Source organism: Chelonia mydas, chromosome 14 (assembly GCF_015237465.2).
Source record: "Chelonia mydas isolate rCheMyd1 chromosome 14, rCheMyd1.pri.v2, whole genome shotgun sequence".
NCBI classification, from domain to species: domain Eukaryota; kingdom Metazoa; phylum Chordata; order Testudines; family Cheloniidae; genus Chelonia; species Chelonia mydas.
In genome coordinates, this window is record NC_051254.2 from 27,266,602 (window position 1) to 27,293,298 (window position 26,697).

Genomic DNA, 26,697 nt, shown 5'->3' on the forward strand with positions numbered 1-26,697 from the left:
ATTGAGGGTACGTCTACATAGCACCTGGCAGGTGTGATTCCCAGCTTGGGTACCTGTACACATGCTGACTGCTGGTTTGACCACACTACCAAGAGCAGTGCAGTCATGGCACCAAGGGGGCAGCTTGGGCTAGCCGCTGGAGGACAATCCAGCCCGACCCCTGCCTGGACACATACTGTGCAGACAGACCCTGACTCTAAGCTTTTGTGTCCTTGTTTGTTTCCTTCCCCACCTTTTCCTTTCATTCCCTTTCTTGTTCTTTATACCCCACTGCTCCCATTCCTTGCCTATGTAATTCCTGCTTCCTTCTTTCCTAATCTTTCTCCAGCTCCTCCTCCTGGGCTCTCCTTTCTCTTCACCTTATTCTGCACCTGTGCAGCTGATATGAGCTGGGACAGGGACCTCCCATTTTCAGAAAAACCATTTCTGATGCAGATAGAACAGAAGACCAGAGATCCCAGCAGCCATGGCCTCAGTGGCTCCTGTATGGGAAATCCAAGAGGAAACCAAATGTCCCATCTGTCTGGAATATCTGGCAGACCCTGTGACCACACACTATGGTCACAACTTCTGCTGAGGCTGCATCACTCAGTACTGGGAGAAATGGGAAGAGCTGGGCTCTGACCCTTTTTGCTGCCCCACCTGCAGAGCCCAAATCCAGAAAGGGCTCTCCAGAATAATTATCAGCTAGCAAATATAGTGGAAAAAATCAAACAACTGGATTTCAAACCAGGAAAAGAGACTGTGTGAGATGCACAACAAAGCCCCGGATCTGTTCTGTGACAAGGCCAGGGAAGCCGTGTGTGTGGTTTGTGAGAGATCCCCCTAGCACAGATCTCACATGGTGCTTCTCATGGAGGAGGCTGCCCAGAAATACAAGGTAGGAACACACTCAGAGTCTCTGAGAGCCACAGAGTCTCCCAGTTTCCCAGATTTTCTCCCTTGATTTCTGCTTCCACCTAAATCTCTGCCCTGGGGGCTCATTCCTCTAGGCAGGTGCAGGGAGCCCTGGCCACTGATGCTGCCCCAGCCTGTCAACCCCACATTGTTCTTGAGAGAGAGCTGGGTACCAGAACTCTGGGTGAGGCACGCTCCTTGCACAGAGGATTGAAGCAAGATGTGTTCGTGCTGCTGCCAGGCAGGAATGGAAGGAACAAGCTGCTTCCACCACACCCCTGACAGCCCAAGCAGTGCCAGCCGGGCGTCCACATGAATCATGGACACAGCCACCCTCGCTCTGCTGCATGGAACATACAGGAGTGGGTTTAAACACAGGTGCTATGGGGTATTCCCTAGGGATCCATCGCTGGAGTCACATGATTAAAACAGATCCTCAGGTTTCATAATAAAAAAATCAGCAACCAAAAAGGAACCTTCCAGCCCAGATGACTGAAAAGATACATTTGAAAATGTGGCCCGAGCATAACTGATATAGATATCCTGAGCCAATAGCTCTGAGAGGAGGGAACTGCCCCATCCATCTCAATGGGCTTGTCTACTCTACAAAATTAGGTTGACTTAAGTTAGGTCGCAGTTACTTAAGTTAAGTTACAGGCACTGCAGTCATTAAATCCATTGCTGATGCCCACGCTGCCCTTCTTCTGCCACCGGTGCAGGGGCGCTTTCACCGACTGAAGTTTGGCATTGTGGGGCACTGACAGCTGCTCGTGCTCACAGCTGGACCCCACCCCCACTCCGTTCATGAAGCCAGAGAGGAAAGGTGAAATACTAGCAGCCGTCAATTTCATAGCTTGTAGGCTCCCTGCTGTGAAACTGACCCTGCCCCAGGCTCACAGCTTGGGCTGTCCCCTGGGCTGGGGGCTCCAGCTGTGATCCCAGCTCCCGACTGACAGCTGGGGGCCCCAGCTGTGAGTCTGGAGCCTGGCTGACTTCTCAGGATATCAGCACTGGGGCAGGAGGGCTCCAGCAGTTAGTCCAGCTGTCAGCTGGGGTGGGGGCAGCTGTCAGCCCTGCGCTGATGTGAACGACTGCTCTGGGGTCCTCATCCACCACTCTGCAGCCGGGAGCTATGTGTGTGCGGCACGCAGGTAAGAAGGCAGTGCGCCCAGCTCCCTGTTCCAAGAAAACAAACATGATACACAAATCAGCAGCTCACAGGTACTGAGGTCCCTGCCCCAAAGAACTTGCAATCTATAAAGATGAGTAGAGACAAATTCCCCCTCCCCTCCAAATAAGCATTTGTGCGCGTACTTTATTTTCAAACATAGTTTGAGAACCTTCTGAATTTTCTGCTGTACTAAGACTGCATTTACCCAAAATAAATAATAGCCCTTTGACAGAGTCAGACCTTTTTAAAAAAATCTGATTTCTACCCAGGACCATGGTTGAACTCAGTGTCTGTGTATTACTCAGGTTCAATGGCTGCAAAATTCACCTTTGAATTTCTCAACCCTCTGACTCATTGTTAGCTGCTTTCAACCCCCTAAGCGTCTCTCTCTCTCTCTCTCTCCACATGCTCAGTGTAGACAAGCCCTAAGATTTCAGGGAGAATGAGCGAAGAAATAAGACCAACAGGTTACACGTCAAACACCAGATATAACAGGATTCAGATTGTCTGAGTTTAACATTAACAAGTAAAATCCACTGCTAAAGCGTTCTCCCAGGGTCACCAATCACCATTGCTGGGATCCCCCTTTTCATGAATGCAAAATGTGCTCTCCTGTTTGCTTCCTGAAGGATTGCAGGGTGCAATTCTTGTCCCTCAGTTATAGTCCAGTAAAGTGCTGACGTGCCCCATTGTTTGTTCTCCAGTGTGCTCGCTCTGTTGGTTCTATATGCCAGTGGCTCTCAACCTTTCCCGACCACTTTAACCCTTTCAGGAGTCTGATTTGTCTTGCCTACCCCCAAGTTTCACCTCACTTAAAAACTATTCACTTACAAAATCGGACATACCAATACAAAAGTGTCACAGCCACACTGTTACTTAAAAAGTGCTTCCTTTCTCATTGTTACCATATAATTTTATAAAATAAATCAACTGGAATATAAGTATTGTATAAATATTGTACTTTCATCTCAGCGTATGGTATATAGAGCAGTGTAAACGAGTCATTGCCCTCATAGAACAATGCACCCTTTTCCGGTCAACACTGAAGGACTGTTAGTGTCACACCCATGAGCGGCAGGTGAAACCCCCTTTCAGGGAGGCTCGCGCCCTGGCCCCACCCCTTCTGCCCGAGGTCCTGCCCCTTCCACTCCCCTCACCTGCTGGAGCCCCAAGGCTGCCCCACTCCCACCACGGCCAGAGGAGCACTGGACCAAGCACCCGCCCAACCCCCAGGCCGGCCCGAGCACCATCCCGAGCCACCCCGAGGAGGGACACAGCAAGTGGTGGGAACCTCCAGGGTCGGGGGAGGTGTAGTGGAAGAGAGGAGAGGAGAGACTCACCAAGCAATGCCCTGCTCCCGATTTATTATTTTCAGACACACTCATGATTTGGGGGTCTGTCTCCTGAGTGTTTGGGGCTCCCCAGGGCCCTGGTCTGATTTCCAGACAGGATTCAGATCTCAGCCACACCGGTGTCAGACCGGAGTCACTGCTGGCTCTGGCATGGGGGTGAGTGCGGATGGGCCGATGGGATCAGTCTCTGCCTGCCTGTCCCTGGGGGCTGCAGGGGCAGGACAGGGAGGCTCAGTCATTAGCTGCTGCCACCAAAGGGCTCCGGTTATTGCTCACGGAGAGGAGGAGGTGTGTGTGTGTCTCTCTGCTCTTGATATTAGAGCCCTTGAATTGAGGTCCCTGGGTCAGACACCCCTCTGCCTCCTCTACCTGAGAGCCCAGACTGTGAAACTGCTGCTCCCCAGTGGGGTCTGTGCCAGGGACAGACCTTCATTAACACCCCCCCTCTGGGCCCAGCCCGGGTGGGGACTTTCGCTGGACCTGGAAGTAGCCCCCTCGAGCATCCCCGGGCTCTGCCGACATCAGCCCCTGAGCCGGAGCCTGCAGGGGATGGGGAGAGACCCTGGGGAAAAGGGCTGGGGCCGGGCAGAAAAGTGACTCTGTACAAAGGGCCCCTTTCAGGGACCTGCTGCTGAGTTTGTACCGGGGGAGGGGGGGGAGGCTCCCCTGTGTCTGCGGGTCCCAGAGCTGCTGCCCTCAGTGACACAGCCAGGCTCACACTGGAGAGCAAACGCCCATGGGAACGGGACAGTCCCCAGTTCTCCCAGGCAGAGGGGAGAGGGAAGGAGACAGGAAGGGGAATGGTGAGACCGAAAGGGGCAGCAGGAGCAAGAAGTGGGGAGGGAGGTTCCCAGCTCCCAGCCCTGCCCAGATCCATTCCCTGCATCACCCCTGGGCAGCCTGACTCTTCTGGGAACAAGGGGAGGAGCTGACAGAGGAAAAGCCAGATTTTGCCACCAGTCAAGTCACTGTGCTGCTGGGGGGACACACTGCCCTCGGGGCCAATGTCAGGGGGGATCGCCCAAAGTGGCTCCTTTGATTCTGCTCTTTTCTAGCATTTGTCTCAGAGACTCTGCCCTGGGAGGGTTTAAAAGTGTCTCAGGGGGTTCAGTGCTGGTGGGAGGGGCCGGGTCTGTGTTGTAATAAAGTGACTGAGGGTTTTCCCAGCGTGGCAGAGCCCAGAGTGTCTGTCTGCAGGGAGGGAGCCTGGGGGGAATCGGGGTGTGACATGGACTCAAGCCCCTTCTGAAACCTCCCCCGTCTCCCCTCTCGCCCTGACAGGCTGAGGAATCACATCCACTTTTCACTCCAGATCATCCCGTCTTCCAGGGGACAGGGACGGGAAATGGCTGTGATGGAGCCAGCTCAGGTAGGGGATTTTCAGGGAGCTGCAGGGGGGAGTTGCTGTAGAGGGGGAAGGGCAGGAAACACACAATGGGAGGTGGGGAAGAGACAGGCTGTGATAAACCTGCTGGGACATGATCAACCTGGGCCTGATTTTCTGAACAGGCCCATTGGCCGGTGTGTGTGTGGGGGGAGCATTCCTCCATTTCTGAAACAGGGAGCACCCCCCCAGGCAGGGCTGGGAAAACTGACCCCACTGGCCAGAGGTTGCTGTGAAATACGAAGGGAAGCTGTCGGGATTCCTGTCCCTGCCCCCGGCTCAGAGCTCTGCTTCCCGTATCAGCCTGTGGCTGGCAGGCGTGTGGGAAATGAGAAGACCCTGCCCTGCTCCGTGCTGGGGGGGGACAAGGAGCTCTCACCATCTCCCACCCCCTGAAGCCTCCTGGCTGCTCTGAGCAGGGTGGGGATGGGATTCTGCTACTCTGGGCCTCCTCCCCCATGAATACTGATATTGTGGCTGGGGCAGCCCGTGCTCAGTGGGGAATTCTTGTTGTTTCAGATGCCGGTGACCTTCGAGGAGGTGGCTGTGTATTTCACCCAGGGGCAGGGGGCTCTGCTGGACCCCGCTCAGAGAGCCCTCTACAGGGACGTCATGCAGGAGACCTCTGAGACGGTGACCTCACTGGGTAAGGGATTCCTGTGCCCTCAGCTATTGGAAGCCGTGGGGTCTGTGTGTCTGAATCTGGTCAGGTTCTTCCCTGATCAGCTGGACTGGAGGAGGAGGGTCGCATGGTTCACAGCTCCACAGTGAGAGAGACTTGCATCTCCATACCCCATTCAAGGGAAGAGGGGAGTCAGAAGCCTAATGGACAGGCTAATTCATCCCCATGTCTCCAGCTGTCAAGGGGCCAGAAGCAGGGGATTGTCCTGCCTGTATTATTTCTCCTTCACACGCCGTTCACAGGTCCTTTTGGGCCTATCCATGGGGAGGGCTTTCCGTACTGCAGGCACAGGGGTGCGGGACCAATCTGCACAGTGGGGGGCTGAGAGCCATTGAACCAAACTGTAAACTTTGGATAGAATGGAAACCACTTCAAGCCCCAGGGTGCAGCAACAGCCCCAGCACCGCTAGTTCCAGTGCCCATCTGCAGGTTTGGAAATAGGCAGGAGTTTAAAACCCGAGCGGTGTGTGCCAGCAAGTCCCCCAGAGCGCATCTATCCTGAGAACTCCTAGTGGGGGCGTGACAACACTCCACCCCCAGCCCCAGAAGTCTGCTGCTCCCAAGGTGTCCCATATAATCATAGAATATCAGGGTTGGAAGGGACCTCAGGAGGTCATCTAGTCCAACCCCCTGCTCAAAGCAGGACCAATCCCCAGTTTTTGTCCCAGATCACTAAATGGCCCCTGCAAGGATTGAACTCACAACTCTGGGTTTAGCAGGCCAATGCTCAAACCACTGAGCTATCCTTCCCCCCATAGGGTCAGGTTTAACTCAGGACATGTTCCTTGTGACAAATACTCCACCAAGACTCCATGCGCCCTGAACTTGCCTGATTTCACCCCCTGTGCAGGATTTCCCGTTCCCACACCTGACCTGATCGCTCGGCTGGAACAAGGGGAAGAGCCGTGGGTCCCAGCTCTCCAGGCCTCTGAAGAAAGGAAGAGGCCGAGAGGCACCCGCACAGGTGAGAAACCAGGGAAACTGAGACAGAAACATCTGGCGAGTAAAGGAGAAAGCTGGGACTCTCAAAAATGTGCTGTGAACGACAGTCCTCAGTTCTGCCCCATCTCACCCAGGTCAGGGCCGCCGTCAGCAGGTGTCGTAGCATCGAGGCAAATATCAGTCACGGCTCCCCACCCACCCTGTTAGCTGTCGGGAATTACCTCCCTCACTTTCATTCCGTGGGAGTGTTTGGGTGGGATTTGGAGGTAGAATCCAATGTCTCCATCTCCCCAACAGTCACTGTGTTGCAGCTTCCCATCGCTGGGGTGAGGATCCAGCAGCAGCCGAGCATCACCTGTTCAGTGACCCTCTGGCTCTGCCTGATTTAAGCAAACCCCAGGCAGAGGAGTGGAAACCCCCATCAGCCCCTCCCCACTTCCTGCTGCAGCCCTGACTGCTGAGATGATGGGACACAGGTCGGGGAAGGGAGAGAGGAAACTCCTCCAGCCTGGCTGAAGTTCCCCCCTCTCCCTTCCCCTCCCAGCCGGGATCCCCCTGCCATGGAAATGAGGAGAAGGACACTCCTGTTTGGGGATCATGGGATAAGAGGCGAGGGAGAGCACAGGGGTAGAGAGATGCTGCCTCTCGTCACTCACCCCCTCTGCCCCTTCTCCTTGCCCCCTCTGCATTCAGACAGCAGCATTAGCAGAGACTGATTTCCACAGGGTCTTTTCTTGGAAGCCTGGATTTTCCACCTCTGCTACAGCAGCATCAGCCTCTGTGAGAGCAGGAGCATTGCCTAGTGGATAGAGCACTGGCCTGGGACTCAGGAGACCTAAGGTCTGTTCCCAACTCTGCCAGCAGCTTGCGGAGTGACCTGAGACAAATCTGTGCCTTTCAGAGAGGGAATAAATGGGGAGTGATAATATCAGTCTCCGAGTGTCTGTCTAGGGCAGGAAAAGTGGTTGGGATTAGCTAGAGCATCTCCTTTGTTCCGCCTCCCCTTTTTCTAGTCTAGACTGACCCTGAGCAGTTTATTCCAATCCCCCATTAGCAGAGTGATTGTTAGAGTCACTAATTCCCCCCTTTGGAGTGAGAGTGTCTCATTCCCAGACATCCTCGCACTGCTCCTGGTTATGCTGAAAAGCATTTAATTTTTGTGCTGTTTCTTTCTTATACACCAGCATTCAATAAATTATAAATAAACCCCATAAAAGGGCAAACAACCCAGAGGGGTTGCTCGTTCGTCACTTTTTATACCTTCTATTAAGCTATCCGCTCAGGTTGGCAACATAGCTACTTGTCATCCGGTCCTGACTTCGACCTAGACCATCAAATCTATCGGGCATGCCAGAGACAAGGCTGGTCTTCTGTCTCCTACTACCTGGTCTTCAGGGAAGGGTGTGAACATGCTACCTTAAATAGTCTTTAGAATAGGAATGTTAGCACCAGGAACTTTAGAATTGTATTACTTATTTGTGACTCTGTGCCTTGTAGCTTTGATTGCTTTTTCACTTGTTTTAATAAAGATCTTAAAACTCTGGTATTGCCCTCAGTGTCAGTGCCCTTGCCACACACCCCAAGAGTCCGCTCCTGATGTAGACTATCTGTGTTCTTTATCCCCCTGGGAGCCTGAATTGGAACACGAACCTAAATTCTTCTAATCAGATCACTGGTGAGCCATAACAAACTAGCCCCCATAAATTCAGGTCTACAAATCCCAGCCTCCATCTATTGGTAAAGTGGCATCTGGAGTTTTTCCAAGCAAATCCAGATCATTTGTAGACAGGAAGTTTTTAGTTAGGTTTGTCTTGTTTTCCTCTTTTTTTTTATGACGATGATGCTTTAAAACTTTTGTCAATAACACAGCCAAATAATGCAGCAGTGCTGAGTAAAGCAGGTTTGGCCTGTTCAGAAGGAAATGGGTAAATATGTTCTCCAGATTTTGAATCTTAAGATTCTCTGGGATTTCATTCATGAACAGGAAAGTGGTTTATAGCCCACCCTGGATTGTGGGTTTTCTCTTTTTGGTGAAGGCTGTTCTATCACATATTTTGATATTAAATTATTCTGACAGGATGGAGCTCAGATTTATTGAGGACTTCAAAAGACAAATGATCACTTTCCAAAATAGTCCTTTCTCATTTTTTTTTCACGTTTCCCTAGCCTTTGTTGTGAGATTTTTCTCTCTCTTAGAACAATGAAAATTATGAGTATCTGTCTGCAAAAACAATGAGGGTGAGTGCTGGATACGCACTCCAAGAGTCGAGACTAAAATGGGAAACGAAGTGACTGCCTGATCCTGCAGAGATGTGAGATACAATCAGGAGGTGGAGAGGGTGGCTGGGTGGGCAGGGCCTTGAAAGGGCACTGTTTACTCTTGCGAGCCAGAGAGCTGAGGCTGTGAACTGTGAACTCACTGCACGTGTCCCAGAGAGAGAGGAAATGTCCTACGAGTGCTGGGTAAAGTCATACTTGAACTCTAAAGGGCTACCAATGATGCCCCAAGAGGACTGATGTGGAGAGGGGTCAGCGTCTCCCCATTGCTGAGAGGAAGAGGCAGGGGAAATTCCTCTCTCATGGATTGTGAGCGCTTTCCTACCAGTTTTAACTTGTTCCTCCTTCCTTGGGGTACATGAGTGCTGGAAGCACCAATGTGCTGGGCTGGGCCTTGGATGGGTGGTGGGGGTGGGGATTTAGCTTTTATTACTTGCTTGGAAAAGAATAAAGTAGAATTGAGTTTCTCAAACTCCCAGTGTCTTGAATAATGGAGGTAAGGGGGGATGGTCTTTAATGGACTCCGCGGCTGTCTGGCTGTCAGCCGTTGATGCAGCTGGGGAAAAGGCTGTATCATTCTGGGGTGTATTAACGTGAGTGTTGAATGTAAGCTGCGGGAGGTCGTTGTCCCGCTCTGCTTGGCACTGGGGAGGCCTCAGCTGGAGTCCTGTGTCCAGTTCTGGGCACCACACTTTAGGAAAGATGAGGACAAATCGGATCGAGTCCTGAGGAGAGCAACAAAAAATGAACGGAAGTTTAGAAAACCTAAGCTGTGGGGGAAGGTTAAAAGAAGTGGGTCAATTAGTCTTGAGAAAAGCAGCCTGGCGATGGTCTGCAGCCATGCTACGGGCTGTTATACAGAGACTGGGGATCAGCTGTTCTCCGTGGCCACTGAAATTAGGACGAGAAGTAAAAGTGTTAAACTGCAGCAAGGGAGATTTAGGGTAGGGATTAGGAAAACTTTCTAACCATACAGGTATTAAAGCCCTGGAATAGCTTCCAAGGGAGCTTGTGGAATCCCCAGCATTGGAGGTGGATGGTTGATTTTTAAGCCCCTTGGAGGTGTTATTTCACCATCCCTGAGCTCCACACACTGCAGGTTCCGGCTGTGATGTTTTCACAGGGTGCCCCGAACTGTGAATCTCCTTGTTACCCCCCTGCCTCAGCACGAGGGGAACATGCTTCTGCTGAACTGGGTGTCAGTTCCTTGTCACCTCCAGGCCTTTTAACTCCCCACCCAAACTCCCCAGGGCTCAACCAGTCCTTACTTTGCCTTGCAGGTTAACACTAGGCGCGACCTCATCCTCCAGCTCCTCTGACGTGTCCTTCTGCAGTGTCCAGCCCCTCTCCACTGGACACTCAGAAATGCCCAGGTAAGCTGTCCCCAAAGGGACAATACCAGCTTGTTTGATTGACCTGAGGATGAGCACCAATATAACATCAGGTTTCAGAGTAGCAGCTGTGTTAGTCTGTATTCGCAAAAAGAAAAAGAGTACTTGTGGCACCTTAGAGGCTCAAATAAATTGGTTAGTCTCTAAGGTGCCACAAGTACTCCTTTTCTTTTTGCGAATATAACATCACAGCATTGAGGTATATTTGTAGTGAAAACAAACAGGCGTTTATCAACAAAGATTAAGATTGAAGAGAGAGTGAGCGAAGCAATCAGACCAACTGGTTACACATCAAACACCAGGTATAACAGGATTCAGATAGTCTGAGTTTAACTTAAACACGTGAAATCAATGTCTAAAGCATTCTCCCAGGGTCAACAACCACCATCACTGGGATCCCCCTTCTGATGAATGCAAAACGTGCTCTCCTGTTTCCTTCCTGAAGGCTTGCAGGGTGCGGTTCTTGTCCCCAGTTATAGTCCAGTAAACTGCTGACGTGCCCCCACCCCAGATTGTTTGTTCTCCGGTGTGCTTTTTCTGATGGCTCTCAACCTTTCCCAACCACTGCACCCCTTTCAGGAGTCTGATTTGTCTTGCCTACCCCCAAGTTACTCACTTAAAAACAACTTGCTTACAAAATCAGACATGAACATACAAAAGTGTCAGAGCCACTATTACTGAACAATGGCTTCCTTTCTCGTTTTTACCATACAATTTTATAAAATAAATCAATTGGAATATAAATATTGTCCTTACATTTCAGTGTATAATATATAGAGCCGTATACAGAAATGATTGTCTGCCTGAAATTTTAGTTTGTCCTGACTTTGCTAGTGCTTTTTATGTAGCCTGTTGTAAAACTAGGCAAATATCTAGATGAGTTGATGTACCCCCTGGAAGATCTCTGTGTAGCCCCAGGGGGGGCACGTACCCCTGGTTGAGAACCATTCCTATATGCAAATAGGGCTGCAACTGTGTTCTTTACAACGCTTAATCTACCTATGAACTTTGGGAGAGAGATGACTAGCTATCCCTTTGTCTGGCAAAACTGGTTTGTCAACCCTGCCTGGATTCAGACTATAAAACACTTTCTGGTACACAAACATAGTTCATCCTCTGCCCACATGTCTTACAATGATCCTGAGGACCAGTGTGACCTGAGCCTTTATTAGAGGCCGCCCATGACCCTCTGTGGATAAATACTATGAAAGCAATGCCTGAGGAGCAGTGAGTTTGTCAGCCCTGATAGGCGTTGTCGTCATAGAACAGTGCACCCTTTTCCGCTCAACCCTGAAGGGCTCTTCGGGGAGGCTAGTCCCCCGGCCAACGTTCCCTCTAATTTTTAACCGGCCGTGCGCCCAAATAATTTCTTCTGTGCCGCCGCTGAAGCAAAAAAAAAGCCGGAGTATTTAGAGGGAGCAGTGCCCCCGGCCCCACCCCTTCTGCCCGAGACCCCAGCCCTTCTACTCACCCGCAGGAGCCCCGAGCCCTGCCACGCCCACCGTGGCAGGAGGAGCACTGGCCTGAGCAGCAGCCCAAGCTACAGGCCGCTGAGCCGCCCCAAGCCGCCTGCCCCTGCCCCTCCGGGGAGGGACACAGCGAGCAATGGGAACCTCCTGGGTGGGGAGGTGGAGTGGAGGAGCAGAGAGGAGGGACTCACCAGGTAGCAGCCGGCGGTGGGGGCCTCAGGAAAGGAGTGAAGCAGGGAGGGGAAGAGGCGCAGAAAGTCGGGACCATCACAGCCAAGGCGTCCACTGGTGGCTGCGCTAGGGGAGACTTAGCCTCCCTTTGCCTATTATACCTGCTGCCCGTGCTCAGACCAGAGCTGCCAGTTCTTAAGATGGTTAAGGAAAACAGTTTGACAGCATGCTGCCTGGCAAAAGATCACTTATCAATCGTTTTCAGAGTAGCAGCCGTGTTAGTCTGTATTCGCGAAAAGAAAAGGAGGACTTGTTAGTCTCTAAGGTGCCACAATAGTTGTGGTTGTGAAACCCACATTTCTTTATTGCTTTGTCTTTATGGTCCCCACTTCTCTATTCCTTATCTGTACGGTCTCTGTCTGGTTCTTTGATTGTTTCTGTCTGTTGAATAATTAATTTTGCGCGGTGTAAATCAGTTAAGGTGGTGGGGTATGATTGGCTAGAGAGTTTTGTGACAATATGTTAGGATTGGTTAGTAACATTTTAATAAAATGATTGGTTAAGGTACAGCTAAGCAGGACTCAAGTTTCACTGTATAAACTGGGGTCCAAAAGGAAATTCTTTGGGAACCAACTTCAGGACACAGCTCAAGATCAGAGCTCCAACACTTCAACACCCTGCCAAAGCTGGAGTCCCCCAGATCACCTGACCCAGACTGGACAACAGGAAAAGTTTGTCTGCCCTATTGGGAGTGATGAGCATTGTCTGCTTAGCGTGTGTATTCTGACTGTTTTGGTCATTGCTAATAAATAGAGGATAAGGATATTACTGTGTGTTGAAAGGGATCTTTAACAGCCCACAACTGGGCAGAATGTTTACCGGGACAGTGAACAAATCAGATTCAGGATACTTAATGCACAACAGTTTATCTGAGGAAGAATTACACAAGCAGTATAAGGTTATACAATGCACGTCTCCCTAGTGAGCCTCAATTCCCCAAGCATATTTTTTTTTAATCTTAATCAGCAATGCATGTCTTTTTTTATATTGCTTACACATTTGGTGCCCGAGCCAGAAGCATAGCAGAAATGATACAGTTGTTTCACAAATCCACAATAACATTGCCCATTCAATGTCACTCCATTCTGCCACTTGACATACAATATCGTACTAGGCACACATTTCAGACCTTATTTTTCTACAACTTCTTCAACAATTTCATATTTTACAGTTATTACAAGTCTGGGTGGTTATTTGATTTGATTTAATGTTCCTTAATTTGTCTATATTTCCATATCCCAAATTGTATAATTCCATTCTCTTTCCTCCAAATTTGGCAATGTCAATCTAGGGCGAGTTATAAAGGTTTCAGTCTTGTGGGGGTGTCAGTGGTATTGCTTATACTACATTCCTTGGTCCGTAGGCCGGGTTTGGTTATTTATTCTTACATTACCCTTTTTCTTTTGATGCTGTTAGAGGGCTGTCCTCCACTCTCCCACTTCCCTCGTTCTTGTCACACAGACAGCAACAGCAAAAGACCAGAAGTCCGAAGTGCAGACAGTGCGATGTTTATTGGGGTTAATATCTAGCAAGCATGATTCCAGTTTCCCTGCCTACTTCCTGTTTGACCCCAGTTTATATAGTAATATTCTCAGCTATACCTTAACCAATCATTTTACTGAAATCTATCTAACCAATCCTAACATATTGTAACATAATTCTCTAAACAATTATATCCCACTACCCTAATTAACTTACACCTAGCAAAATTAATTATACAGCAGACAGAAAGAATTAGAGAAGCAGACAGATTAACAATAGAAAAGTGAGGGCCATAAAGATAAAGCAATACAGAAATGAGAGTTTCACAATCACAACCATTGATAAGTGATTTCTTGCCAGACAGAATGCAATCTAACTAAGTTTTCTTTAACCATCTTTATCTGGAGGCGATAGGCAGTATCAGGACAAGATTGTATTCCTAACAGCCCAATAGAACCTTATTTCAATGTGACTAGTTTGGAATGTGAGGATGTGACCGGTCGCTTCCCAGCCTATGGCTGCCCCTGCTGCTTAGCCTCAGACTATCCTAGTGAGACAAGGCCCGTACACAGGCAGACTTGTGATTTTGATTCTTTGTTTTATACCTCTATAACTAGCTAAGTAATAAAAATACACCTAAATTCTTCAAGTATAGGCCTTTACAGGCAGGCCCGAATATCTATATTCTAACAGATGCCAACATGTGTTTTGATTTATTTCGTACAGAACCCACCAACCATTTTTCATGGTAAGGTTACCCCATTTTTTATTTGGCTACCACAATTTATTAGTTTGTCTTCATCCCTCTCTGGGTATTTACCACAATCCATTTCCCTCTGATATGATTTCGTAGTACCCTGTTTTATTCCCCAGGCACTTGTATATATTACTGGGTACACTTCTTGTGCCTCTCCGTTGGCTATACCAAAAAGGACATGGCTGCACCGGCGTATGGTACATGTATGCACTTGCACTTTCCAGGTATCTTGGAATGACTGATTAATAAGAATAGATAAGATAAGAATAATAACTCAATGCCCAATTAAGTATCTCTGGCCAATTATCTCTCTGACTTTGTTTCAAGATATCTCTCCATTGTTCTCCCAAAATTGCCAGGACTTCTCTACACGCTTCTCCCCAAGAAAATCCTGAGCAAATATTTCTTGTCCCAAAACACTTTTCCCTAATAATTCACTTAATTTCATTACAGATTATCCCATTTCCTGTTCCATGATTTCCCCTTGTTCCCCAGTATGTGCTGATTGTACCAATTGTCCCGGAGTTTCTTTTACTCTCTCTCTCAAGGTGGAGAGACTCCGTGTATTTCCTAATCCCATCCCAGTATTAAATGTTTCCCAGACTGTGTCTCTTTTAACCATCCCTCTTCTTCCCACATCCCAAAACCAACATGTTTTGTATTTTGCAACTCATTTAGAACAATTTGGATAATGACTGTCTATCATCCAATCCTGAAGGATTAAATTTACAAAAATTTTAAATCTATATCCATTGTGTATATATCTATGGCTATGATCATAATTTGAAATTTACCATTCCATACATTCAGGGGAATGGTTAGTTACATTGTGATGTTCTTGTGTCAATTTGGTTACACTAACCCATGTTTTTCCTTCTCTGTATTGTAGATTACCCCCATATGAGGTATGGCATTTTAAAGCACATTTCTGACCTTCAGGGCACTTTTGTCTGGACACTTCCCATCCCTTGAATTGGGTATCATGACGATGTCCTTTTACCATTACCCACCCATTTTCTGGCTCCAATTTAAATACAGATTCATTATCATGCCGCAGTGAATGTGTGTTTTGTGTACACCAATCACACTTTCACTGACATATCTCCACATTTTCGGTGGTGTTATACAATTTCACAGCTGATCTTATACCTCTGGCTGGAATTTTTGTTTCATTTTCAAACCAAGCCCCTTGAATTATACATTCTTGGGGTCCTGTCCCCAGATGGCGGGTTGGTCTGTCTGAGGGGTGTCTCCATATGGTATATTTGGTTTCCGCAATTCCCAGTTCTGGTATCAATTACTTTGGACTCGTGGGTCCCCAATTCATGGACACAATTTCTTACATTTGAGGTCCTTCAACATCTTTTACTACTTGGATTATATTCTCTCTGAACTACTAACATATGTTTTCTAAAGTCCCTTGCCACCCTTTTGTTAATAGTTTAGAAATCGATTCTTGAACAAAGCATGTGTTTCTATGTGGGTTCGTTACATGAGCTATCCATATCTTTTGAGTATCTTTCTTAGCTTCAAAGGGATAAACTGATTCCTTTACTATACAATGCCAGACTTCCCTGTCTCCCACATCCAATTCTTCCACCTTATTATACACTTTACCGGGCTTAGCAACTTGATATCCCTTACTGAGTTATGGAGAGTGTGACACCCTGGCTCCCTCTTATTTACTTCTGTTATATAATTAGGATGTGTTTTTTACATAGGATGCCTTGTGAGGTAGCATTCTAAAAGTCTTGATCTGCTAGATGTTAATATCTCATTGGATTGTGTGTGCTATCGTAGTGTGTGAAGTTATAATGTTTGGGGATGTATGCGTTACTGAAACCTGTTGTGAGGTTGAAAACACCCACCAGCAGCCTTTCGGGTACAACAGTAAAAAGGCCAAACAATGTGAATGGCTTATTGAGGAAATGTACAAACCAGAAGGATTACCCCAGGAACTGTGGGCAATAGAAACTTCTCAGAGCTATCAGCACACAATAGGAACTGCTTGACCCAAGTCATAGCAAAAGAGCTTTCCAGCAAGTGGGGAGAAGATATAAAAGGGGGGAAATGACACCATGAGGTGTCATATACATACAGATAAGGGTAGCATAAAATCCCTCCTGGGCAGCTGTACTGAATCTTTACCTGTAAGGGGTTAAGAAGCTCAAATAACCTGGTTAGCACCTGACCAAAAAGGTACTTTCAAATTTGTCATGTATGTGTGTGGCAGGGGAGGTTTTGTTTGTGCTCTCTTTGTTTGTTCCCTCTCCGGACGGAGAGAGAGACCAGGCAAGCACAACAACTCCTGAAAACATACCTGAAATGAGCCATCTAAAATTACAAAAATTGTAAGTAAGGCAAGGAAATGCATTAGATTATCTTTTGTTTTAGCTTGTAAATTTTCCCTATGCTAAGAGGTAGGTTTATTCCTGTTTTGTAACTGTGAAGCTGAGTCCAGAGGAGAGTCCTCTGTGTTTTACATCTTTTTATTACCCTGTAAAGTTACCTTTCATCCTGATTTTGCAGGTGTGATTCTTTTACTTTTTTCTTTATTATAAAGTTCTTCTTTTAAGAACCTGATTGGGTTTTAGAACACTAAAAATCAAAGGGTTTGGTCTGTGCTCACTTTGTTAACCTATTGGTTGGTATATGATTCTCAAGCCTCCCCAGGAAAGGGGGTGAAGGGGCTTGGGGGGATATTTTGGGGGAATAGGGACTCCAAGTGACCCTTTCCTCAATTTTTGTGTAAATCACTTGGTGGTGGCAGAAATACCATCCAAGGACAAGGAAGGGAATTTGTGCCTTGGGGAAGTTTTTAACCTAAGCTGGTAGAAATAAGCTTAGGGGGTCTTTCACGTGGGTCCCCACATCTGTATCCCAGAGTTCAGAGTGGGAAGGGAACCCTGACATGAGGGGACCTCACTCTCCCTACGACAACACACCTGGAAACACCTGAGGAAAAAGACTAAATGGTGAGAAGTGATAGTCCCAGGCTAGAGAGATTTCTAGCCTGTGTATAAAAACTTGGGAAACCCAAGCTACAAAGTCAAGGCAGCTTGTGCCTTAAGAATCTGCCTGCCTGTTTATCACTCAGGGTGAGAATTTGCTAATATATACCCTACCTATTTAACATATTAAGTTGCAGTTTTGTTTATTTATCAGGTAATCTGCTTTGATCTGTTTGCTACCACCTAGAATCACTCAAAATCTATCCTTTGTAGTCAACAAACTCATTTTTGTTTTGTCTAAAACCAGTGTGTAAATTCAAAATGGGGTGGGGGGAGGAGGGGGTAAAAGCTGTTGCATATCTTCTTCCACATTGAGGGAGGGGGTGAACTTCATGATAATTTTATTCCCCAGAGGGGGGTTGTGCACTTGAGTAGCTGGGCAGTTCCTTAGCTGAGTCCCCCATGCAGAGCTCAGCCTCTGTATGAAGCTTCAGCTGGGTGTGTCTCAACCTGTATGTGTGCTGGTAAAGTGCAGTCCGAAGGCTTGGCGGTCTGCGCAGCATTACAATGAAAAGGAAACCCAGACTAGTGAATTAGGAGGGCTCAGTGGTACCCCAGTTCCAAGTGGCATCCTGGGAGAAACCTGTAATAGAGTTTTCAGATTTCTGTACTAGAAAATCGGCTGTCTGGATATAAATGTCTTTATCTCCTTTTACGTTGCTTTTTTCCAGCCTTCCTTTTCCCTCTGATCCTAGTGAAATAAACATTGCAAAAGTAAGTATTACCAGAGAAATAACTTCAACATGACTTTTCTCCAGCACTTTTGCAGGGGTTGGTTCCAAGTTGTTGCCCGCAGTCAGGTTTACTTTGGCTGGGACTTTGATCAAATCCGTCCTGTTATCTACCCCAAGACTGGAATTTAGACTTTCCAAAAGCTCTTTCAAAACTTTTCTTCAGAGAATTAACCCGAGAGTCTCCTTTCTGGTTTGGGGATTTTTCTTTCATATTTAAGTACATCGGAAGCAAGAAGGCTGCTACACAACTAGTGATTAAGGTTTCTTTAATACCTTGAAACACTTAAGAAGGACAAGGTCATTGCAGAAAAACTAAATGAATTCTTTGCATCTGTCTTTACAAGTGAAAAACTATAGTGAAAACTAATTTACTAGAATTTTTGAGGGGGTTAACAAGCATTAGACAAGATGATCCAGTGAATACAGTGTACTTAGATTTTCAGAAAGCCTTTGAACCCTTACTAATGGTTTTTAAGCAAGTAAGCTGTCACAGGATAAGAGAGAGAGAGTCCTTTTGAGAATGAATAATGGTTCAAATATAGGAAACAAAGAATAGGAATAAAGGGTCAGTTTTCAGAATGGAGAGAGATAAATAGTGGTGTCCCCAAGAGATCTGTACTGGGCCAAGTACTCTTAAACATATTTGTTAATAATCTGGGGGGAAAGGGGTAAACAATAAGGTGGCAAAATCTGTAGATAATACAAAACTACTTAAGATAGTTAAGTCCAAAACAGACTGCAAAGAGTTACAAAGGGATCTCACAAAACTGGGTGACTGGGCAAGAAAATGGCAGATGAAATTCAGTCTTGACAAATGGAAAGTCATGCACATTGGAAAACATAATTCCAACCGTACCTATAAAAGGATCGGATTTAAATTAGCTGTTACCACTCAAGAAAGAGATCTTGGAATTATTGTAGATAGTTCCCTGAGAACATTCATTCAATGTGCAGCAGCTGTCAAAAAGCTAAAAGTGTTGGGAATCATTAAGAAAGAGAGAGATAATAAGACAGAAAATATTATTACCTTTATATAAATCTATGATATGCCCACATCTCAAATAAGATATACTGGAATTGGAAAAAGACACAGAAAAAGCAAAAATGATCAGGGGTCTGGAACAACTTTATATGAGAAGAGATTAATAAAATTGGCACTTTTCAGCTAGGAAAAGAGACGACTAAGGGGGAATATGATAGAGATCTATGAAATCATGACTGATGTTGAGAAAGTAAATAAGAAAGTGTTATTTACTTCCTTTTATTACACAAGAACCAGAGGTTATCAAGTGAGATTACTAAGCAGCAGGCCCAAAATAGACAAAAGGAAATATTTATTTATTTACACAACACAGCGTTAACCTGTGGAACTTCTTGTTAAAGGATGTTGCAAAGGCCAAGACTATCACAAGATGTTCCTTTTTTTCATTTGTTTGTTTTTTTGTGGGTTGTGGTTGTTTTTCTGTAAAAGAACCAAATAAATTCATGGAGGACAGGTCCATTAATGGCTATTAGCCAAAATGGGCAGGGATGGTGTCCCTAGCCTCTGTTTACCAAAAGCTGGGAATGAGGAACAAGAGCTGCAGCAGTTGATCATTGACTGTTCTGTTTCTTTTCTTTGAAGCTCCTGGCATTGACCATTGTCAGAAGACAGAATTCTGGGCTAGATGGTCTTTTGGTTTGACCCAGTCTGGCCATTTTTATGTTCTTATGCTTGGACGCCCAATAAAAGTGTTCATTGTATTAAAATTTGATCAACTAATCTTCTGGCTTATTCTTCAGGTGGAGTCCTGTGGCACAGATAGGTTCAGTAATCACATAACCAACAAGCCCACAAGCACTAAAACGAAGCAAATTCCACAGCATACTTCTTGCTTCCATAAATTCATTGGTAAACATGCCAAAACAAAAACAAAACACACAAGGCCTCTGACTGGGCCTTAGTGATTAGTACATACTATGCATTTATTTTGAAAATTGTTAAATCTTGGAAAGTATCATTTGATTTGATCAGAATGTTTCTGCACATGTCTGGCCAGGTACTTAATGGGAAAGGGTTTCTTTTATCTAGGTTTTATTGTACCTTTGTTTATCAATTCTTTAAGCATCACTGTGTTTTCTATGTTCCATTGATATTCCAGTTGTTCCTTCTGATCTTCTTTTTATTTGTGTTGATCTTTTTTCTCTCCAAATCTTCTTGAGTGTTTGCACCAAATTTGCAAACCAAAAGACCAGATCGTCTTTTGTACCGGCTCAGGCATTTGTTTCTTTGGTATTGACAGGAACTCAGGAGTTCTTATAATTCAGCCTGTTATTAATTCAAAGGGGTTAATAACATAGCAAAGAAACAATTAGCAATGTTCAGTACAGAGAACCATTTAGCCCTGGCCACTGCGCCGGCCATTACAGTTGTAAGGTTGGTTACAATTGGGACCCTAGGTACTGTAGATTTACAAATTTTTATAATTAATCAGTCGTGGGATGCCATCTGCCATCTGGTTTCCGTACATGCCAGGTTGGGGAGTTGTAGGGGCTTTGACACTTTGCTACTAGCCCTTGTGCTTTTAAATTCTGCAACAGTTCCTTGATGTGGGGAACAGCTTTTACTGGGTAGGAATACTGAGGAGTTAACTTTACCAATTTCCCCACTATCTTTACTGCCGCTTCCATGCCTTCCCATTCAAATTTCCCACTTTCTTAATCCTTCTGAAATGACCTGCTCATTCACGGTCTCCCTCTCTCTTTTCTAGCACCAGCCTTTGACCAAATTAATTATCCACTTCTCCCATTGTACCACATCTACTTCCAATACAGCGTCCTCAGTCACGCTGTTACAAACCACTGTATCTCTTTAAAATTTAGTTTGATCTACTACCCATAGCAGACATTTCAGTAAGCTCCCTTTTACTTCTTTGCTGTGGAATCCAAACAAAGAAACCATTTACCCTCTCTGCATATCTTCCTGCACTGACTTAATTAAAGTTGCCTTCGCTTCTGTATTAATTAATGCTAGCAACCATTATATGTTTCCTTCTGTCCCCGCTTCCACATCTACCAGTTATGTGGGGCTGTAATGTGATTACTAACATTCCATCTTGGGGACAGAGGTTGCTAAGGGTGAGGCGTTTTTACTGAGATGTGTGGCTACCCTGATGGGAAGCTGCCACATCCATCTGAGCCAATTCCTGGGATAACAAGCCATGAAGGCTCACCGGCAGATCTCCTGTATCTGATCCCATGGTCTCACCAGCCCTAGCTCATGGCTGCAGCGTCGACTGTGATCGAGTCCTTGCCATCAAATCACTTAAAGCAGCTAATAGTTTCCAGAAGTTGCCCATCCAGATGAGCTATATCTGCCCCCCTTTCCTGAAGTTGAACCCATACTTGAGCTCACAATGATCCCCCACTAGACACTCCACATCTCCTGTCGTACCATCCTCGGCCTTGTCCTATTTCATTATAACTACCATGCCCCATGTCAGTGTGGGTGAAGCCATTATAGCCTTCCCAATAGCTGCAGGAAGCCTCACTAACCATCTTCCAAGAAGAACCACCTGCTCCACTTACTACCGTTTCTGCCTCCCGAGCTGCTGTGATCAGTCCAGCTTGATCTAAATCCATCCAAGATCCTATGAACACCTTAAACCATCATAGATCAAATCCATCACCTATTTCTCCTCGATTTCAACCAGAGAGCATACCAACAACCGTGTAGTACAATAAGCCAGAATAGATTCCCCTTCCCTCTGACGTATCAATAAAACTGCTCTTCTCAATTCAGAGGGGGTCAGAAAGTATCGGGACATTTTCCATCTAGCACAGTCTCTGTCATCTTTGTTTAACTCTGCCGCAATTTCTGCCAACAACGCCGTTCCTTCCGTAGGGCCAGCACAGGTTATTATCAGTTCTCTTAAATCTACAAGATCTAGATGTTTTCTAACCATGTATCCCAACAGCCAAGACAAACACGTTCTCTTAGTGAAAGATCCAGTTGTTTAGCCAGTGCCTGTTTTTCAGTTATGGTCAGAGGACGAATTACTTCCTCTTGTATTTGCCATGGAGGCTGAGGCATTTGCGCTACCATTACTGGCTGAGCTGCCGGAGGCCCTGGAAGGGGCTCCTCTTTCTCCACCTATATATTTATTCTCTCCTCCAAATCCTGCCGCGTCTGGGTTACAGCTGTTATCTGCTGGGCATTAGTTACCTTCTGTGCTACAGCACTTTGCAAATCACTCGTCAGGTTTTCATTTTGCAATTTTAGTTTTTCCAATTCCTGTTCCAAAAGTTCCTTTTCATATTCACAGGCATTGTGCTTTTCTGTGAGCTTATTTACAGCCTGAGACATAGCACAGGTGACTCGTGCTGCTGTTTGGGCTTTCTTGGGTGTGTAACTCTTTTGATAGCCCAACAACAAGTTGTTCAAACAAGTTGTTCAAACAAGTTGTTCAAACTTTCTTATGCAGTGTAGAGACTGCATCAGTCAAACATGGATTGGACCCCTAGCTTTTAAACACCTGTCTTAACAAGCACTCATCAACCATAGGTGGAGGCTTCAGGGCACCCCCTTTGTCCTCCAGAGTAAACCCGCCTTGCTCACACTTGCAGAACATCATAGACTCAAAGATAGCACTAATACAACCCTGCGTACCTGTGTATTTCCCTCTCTCCCAATAATCTGTAACCAATCTGGTCCCAAGCTCTATCCAGTCCTCAGTTCCCTGGCCAGTATAATATCTTAAGACAATATTTTAGCTTATCCAACCAGTTCAGAAACAGTTGACTTATTCACTGGCATGGTAACCATCCTCTGCTACAAAATGTTGAAATGGATCTTTAACGGCCCACAACTGGGCAGAATGTTTACCGGCACAGTAAACAAGTCAGATTCAGGATACTTAATGCACAACAGTTTATTTGAGGAAGAATTACACAAGCAGTATAAGGTTATACAATGCATGTCTCACTAGTGAGCCTCAATTCTCCAAGCAAAAACCCTCAGTACTTATGCTGGCCCCACACAGTATTCTGATTGGCTAGCAAAGCAGCTATAGCTACTGATCTAGACGAGGACTTCTCTCTTTTCTTGTCTTCTCTTCTCAGGCACCGAGTCTATCAAGGATTCCCTGGAGGAAGAGACTTGGCTACCCTGGGACCCTCTTTCTTACAGCATCATAGACCTCTTCAGATGTTAATTAGGGAACCCTTCTTCTTCTTCTCTTCCTCTCCTCCTCCTCCTCCTCTTTAGCTAATTTACTTTGCTTCACATTTATACCTTTTGCTTTCAGAGGAGTCACATGTCCTAGAAACATGCCTTATGGGCATTCTATTACTAATTTTCTCCTAATTAAAACTTCGGAAGGGACTGCAGAAGGGGTAGCAACCAGACATCACCCCACATTTACGCTCTCATCAATCATTCACTCAAGCTGTCAGCATGATGCCTTCCAAAGGGGTCATTTTGGTCATTTTGCCCCAGGTCAGCTTGTGCCAAGCTCACTGATCTCATGTTTATACTATTTCTTTACCTGGTGAGCTGGCATATTGACTGACAAAGGTTGGTAATAGAACAGACACGCAGAATAGAGAATTTCCACATGAAGCATTTGATGCTAAGGAGGCCCTGCTCCCAGAATCCTCTAGCAAATTCAAACATGTCAAGCCATACCACATTCATGTGCACCACATTCATCCCTAACATCCGCAGTAATTCAAAATAATTCAGCACCATCCCAATACCCCAGACTGTGAATCTCCTTGTTACCCCCCTGCCTCAGCGCAAGGGGGACATGCTTCTGCTGAACTGGGTGTCAGTTCCCTGTCACCTCCAGGCCTTTTAGCTCCGCACCCAAACTCCCCAGGGCTCTGCCAGTCCTTACTTTGCCTTGCAGGTTAACACTAGGCGCAACCTTGTCCTCCAGCTCCTCTGACGTGTCCTTCTGCAGCATCCAGCCCCTTTCCACTGGACACTAAGAAATTCCCAGGTAAGCTGTCCCAAAAAGGACAATACCAGCTTGTTTGATTCAACCAATATAACATCACAGCTCTGAGATGTAGTTTTAGTGAAAACAAATAGGAGTTTATTAATTAAGATTGAAGAGAGAGTGAGTGAAGCAATAAGACCAACAGGTTACACATCAAACACCAGGTATAACAGGATTCATATAAGCTGAGTTTAACTTTAAGAAGTAAAATCCAGGGCTAAAGCATTCTCCCAGGGTCACCAGCCACCGTTGCTGGGATCCCCTCAGGGCCATCCTTAGGCATACGCATTTACATTTACAAATTTACAAATCAAAAATAAAACAGTGTAAAATTTTAGACCCTACAAGTCCACTCAGTCCTATTTCTTGTTCAGCCAGTCACTCAAATGTGTTTACATTTGTGGGAGAGAATGCTGCCGGCTTCTTGTTTACAATGTCACCTGAAAGTGAGAACAGGTGTTCTCATGCCATTGTTGAAGCCGGCATCGCAAGATATTTACCTACCAGATGCGCTAAAGATTCATTTGTCCCTTCATGCTTCAATCACCATTGCTTAACCTCCCCTGGCCTATTATACCTGCTGCCCATGCTCAGACCAGAGCTGCCAATTCTTCAGCTTTTCAGACTCTTCTAGTGGTCTGTGGGGAAAATTTTTCACCTGCCAGGGAAATCCCCTCTGCCTGGCAATTCCCATTTGCCAGCCTCCTGCAGAAGGAGACTCAATCCACCTGGAGAGGCTTTTTTTTTTTTTTGAGCTTCTCCCACAGACATAGCTGCCATCTCTTGTTGGGGGTGGATTAATTAGCTCTCTTGCCGGTGGCTGCCAGCTCCCATTATGTGCAGGGCGTGGGAAGCCGGCCCGCACCATGCTGGGGGCTGGGACAGCCACACCGGGGGCGGGGGGGACGGGGGACAGGGGGGAGCTGAAAGGGGGCTGAAGAGGCATGGGGGGTGTAGCTAAAGTGGGATTGAGCGGGGATCAGGGATGCATGAGGGGAAGGAGCGGTATGCAGGGGACAGGATGGGATGGGGGCATGGGGTGTACTGAAGGGATGATGGGGCAGATAAGGGGGGAACAGGAATGTATGAGGGGTCAGGAGGGGGTGAAGGGAATGGGGGTGCTGAAGTGAGGTTGGGGCAATGCAGGGGAATCAGGGGAGGCTTATGGGGCAGGTGGGAACAGGGCTGCAATAGAGAGAAACTCTGAGTGGGGGGCTGGGCTGGAGGCAGAGCAGCAGCAACACTGAGGGAGAGAAGAGCTGGGGCTGGATGAGTCCGGAGCCGGGGGCGGTGAGCAGCTGGGGAGAGCGAGGGGTGACCCTGGGCAGAGGGCCCAGTGCAGGGAGACACCACCAGCCAAGAGGCCTTGCAGGCGACACTTGGGGATGGACTCATAACCCCGACAGGGGGGAGGGGGTTTGCTGGAAAGAGTGTTCTGCCACCTAGAGCCTGAGGGCATGTAGCCCATGCTAGAGGATGTGTCTGACCTGCATCACCCCTGCAGCACAGCCAGGGACTGGGAGGGAGGCCTGGGACTTGTGAGGACTGAACTGCCCTTATATTCCAGAGATGGCAGTTTGTGCTTCCCCCGTGCCCACAGAGCGGGGTGACATGTTTTCCTTTAACCTTTCCCTTTTTTCCCTTAATTTTTTTTATTAGTTGCTGTTTAATAAATTGTATTTGTTCTGAACTCTATGAAATGGTCAGGGAAGAGGACACTGAAGCATCCAGTTTGGAGAGAGAACCCTGGATTTGGGATATCCCTAACCCCTGTCCTGAGTGACCAAAACAAGATTGGGGGTCGAGTCCCCCAGCAATCCTGGGCCCAGCCTTGTCGGCTTACAAGGACTCTGCCACACAGGAGAGTGGAAGGGAGGCCCCCGAGGTCAAGCAGGTCTCTGGGTAAAGGGGGAGGGGGCAAGGACTCAGATCCTTTCGCTAGCCAATTCCACCGGGGCCATGCACAAGCCAGGAAAGTTCCTCACAATAGCGAGACCATTCCCCCGCTTACCTGTGTGCATATTTATTGCACATTCTCCTAAAAGTAATTGAGTATTTTAGGAAAAAGTGTCAGAGCGACTCTGGGGGAAGAGGCGGGGCGGGGAGGTTCTGGCACTCCTGCTGAAGTGTCTGACTTTTAAATATTACCAAGTTGGCCACCCATGTAGCTAGCTGAGAGGCTGTGAAAAATGTAAACAAGCATGCAAATATCACTTTTCACAGCAGCAGCCTTACTAGCTAGCAATAAATAAATCATAGAATCTCAGGGTTAGAAGGGTTCTCAGGAGGCCATCTAGTCCAACCCCTTGCTCAAAGCAAGACAAATCCCCAATTTTTGCCCCAGATCCCTAAATGGCCCCCTCAAGGATTGAACTCATATCGCTAGGTTTAGCAAGCCAATGCTCAAACCACTGAGCTATCCCTCCCTCCCAAATATTGGGGAGGGGGATGTTGATTTGTCTATGGGTAAGGGGACAGTGAGCCCCTTACTGAAATTTAGTGGGGGTGGGTATGGTTGGCTCTCTCCTACTTCCAAAAGAAAGGGGAAGGGCTAATGAGAAATCAAGATTCGGAGACTGACAATGGGCAGGGGCCAACGCTCCAGGTCAGCCTCATTTGCAGGGCAGGCAGGCCCATGAGGGAGTCAGGAGCCCGGGGTCCTGTCCTCTGTGTGAGCTGGAGCTGGCGGGGCCCCAGCAGGGCAGGAGGTGCTAAGGAGAGAGGAGAGCGGTGCTGGGAGCAGAGCAGCACCAGCCAGAAGCAGGGAGGCGCAGCCCAGGGAGCTGAGCTGGAGGCAGAGTAGCAGCAGTGCTGAGGCAGAGGGGAGCTGGGGCTGGAGCAGTCCGGAGCCGGGTGTGGTAAGCAGCTGGGCAGAGTGAGGGGGATGTGGGCAGAGGGCCCGGTGCAGGAAGATGCCCCCAACCAAGAGGCCTTGC

At 47.1% G+C, this 26,697-nt stretch overlaps 1 protein-coding gene across 3 annotated transcripts in view; it reads left to right on the top strand.

Moving 5' to 3' along the window:
- Positions 1-4,750: 4,750 nt before the first annotated feature.
- LOC114021967 (zinc finger protein OZF-like) overlaps positions 4,751-26,697 on the top strand; it is a 65,682-nt gene continuing 43,735 nt past the window's right edge. For 2 of the 3 annotated variants that reach the window (XM_043528678.1, XM_043528679.1), the window contains exons 1-2: positions 4,751-4,789; positions 5,324-5,450. In XM_043528678.1, the coding sequence (XP_043384613.1) occupies positions 4,766-4,789; positions 5,324-5,450 (151 nt within the window). In that variant the 5' untranslated portion in view covers positions 4,751-4,765. The remainder of the gene's footprint in view (positions 4,790-5,323; positions 5,451-26,697) is intronic. The other variant, XM_043528675.1, reaches the window with a different exon arrangement.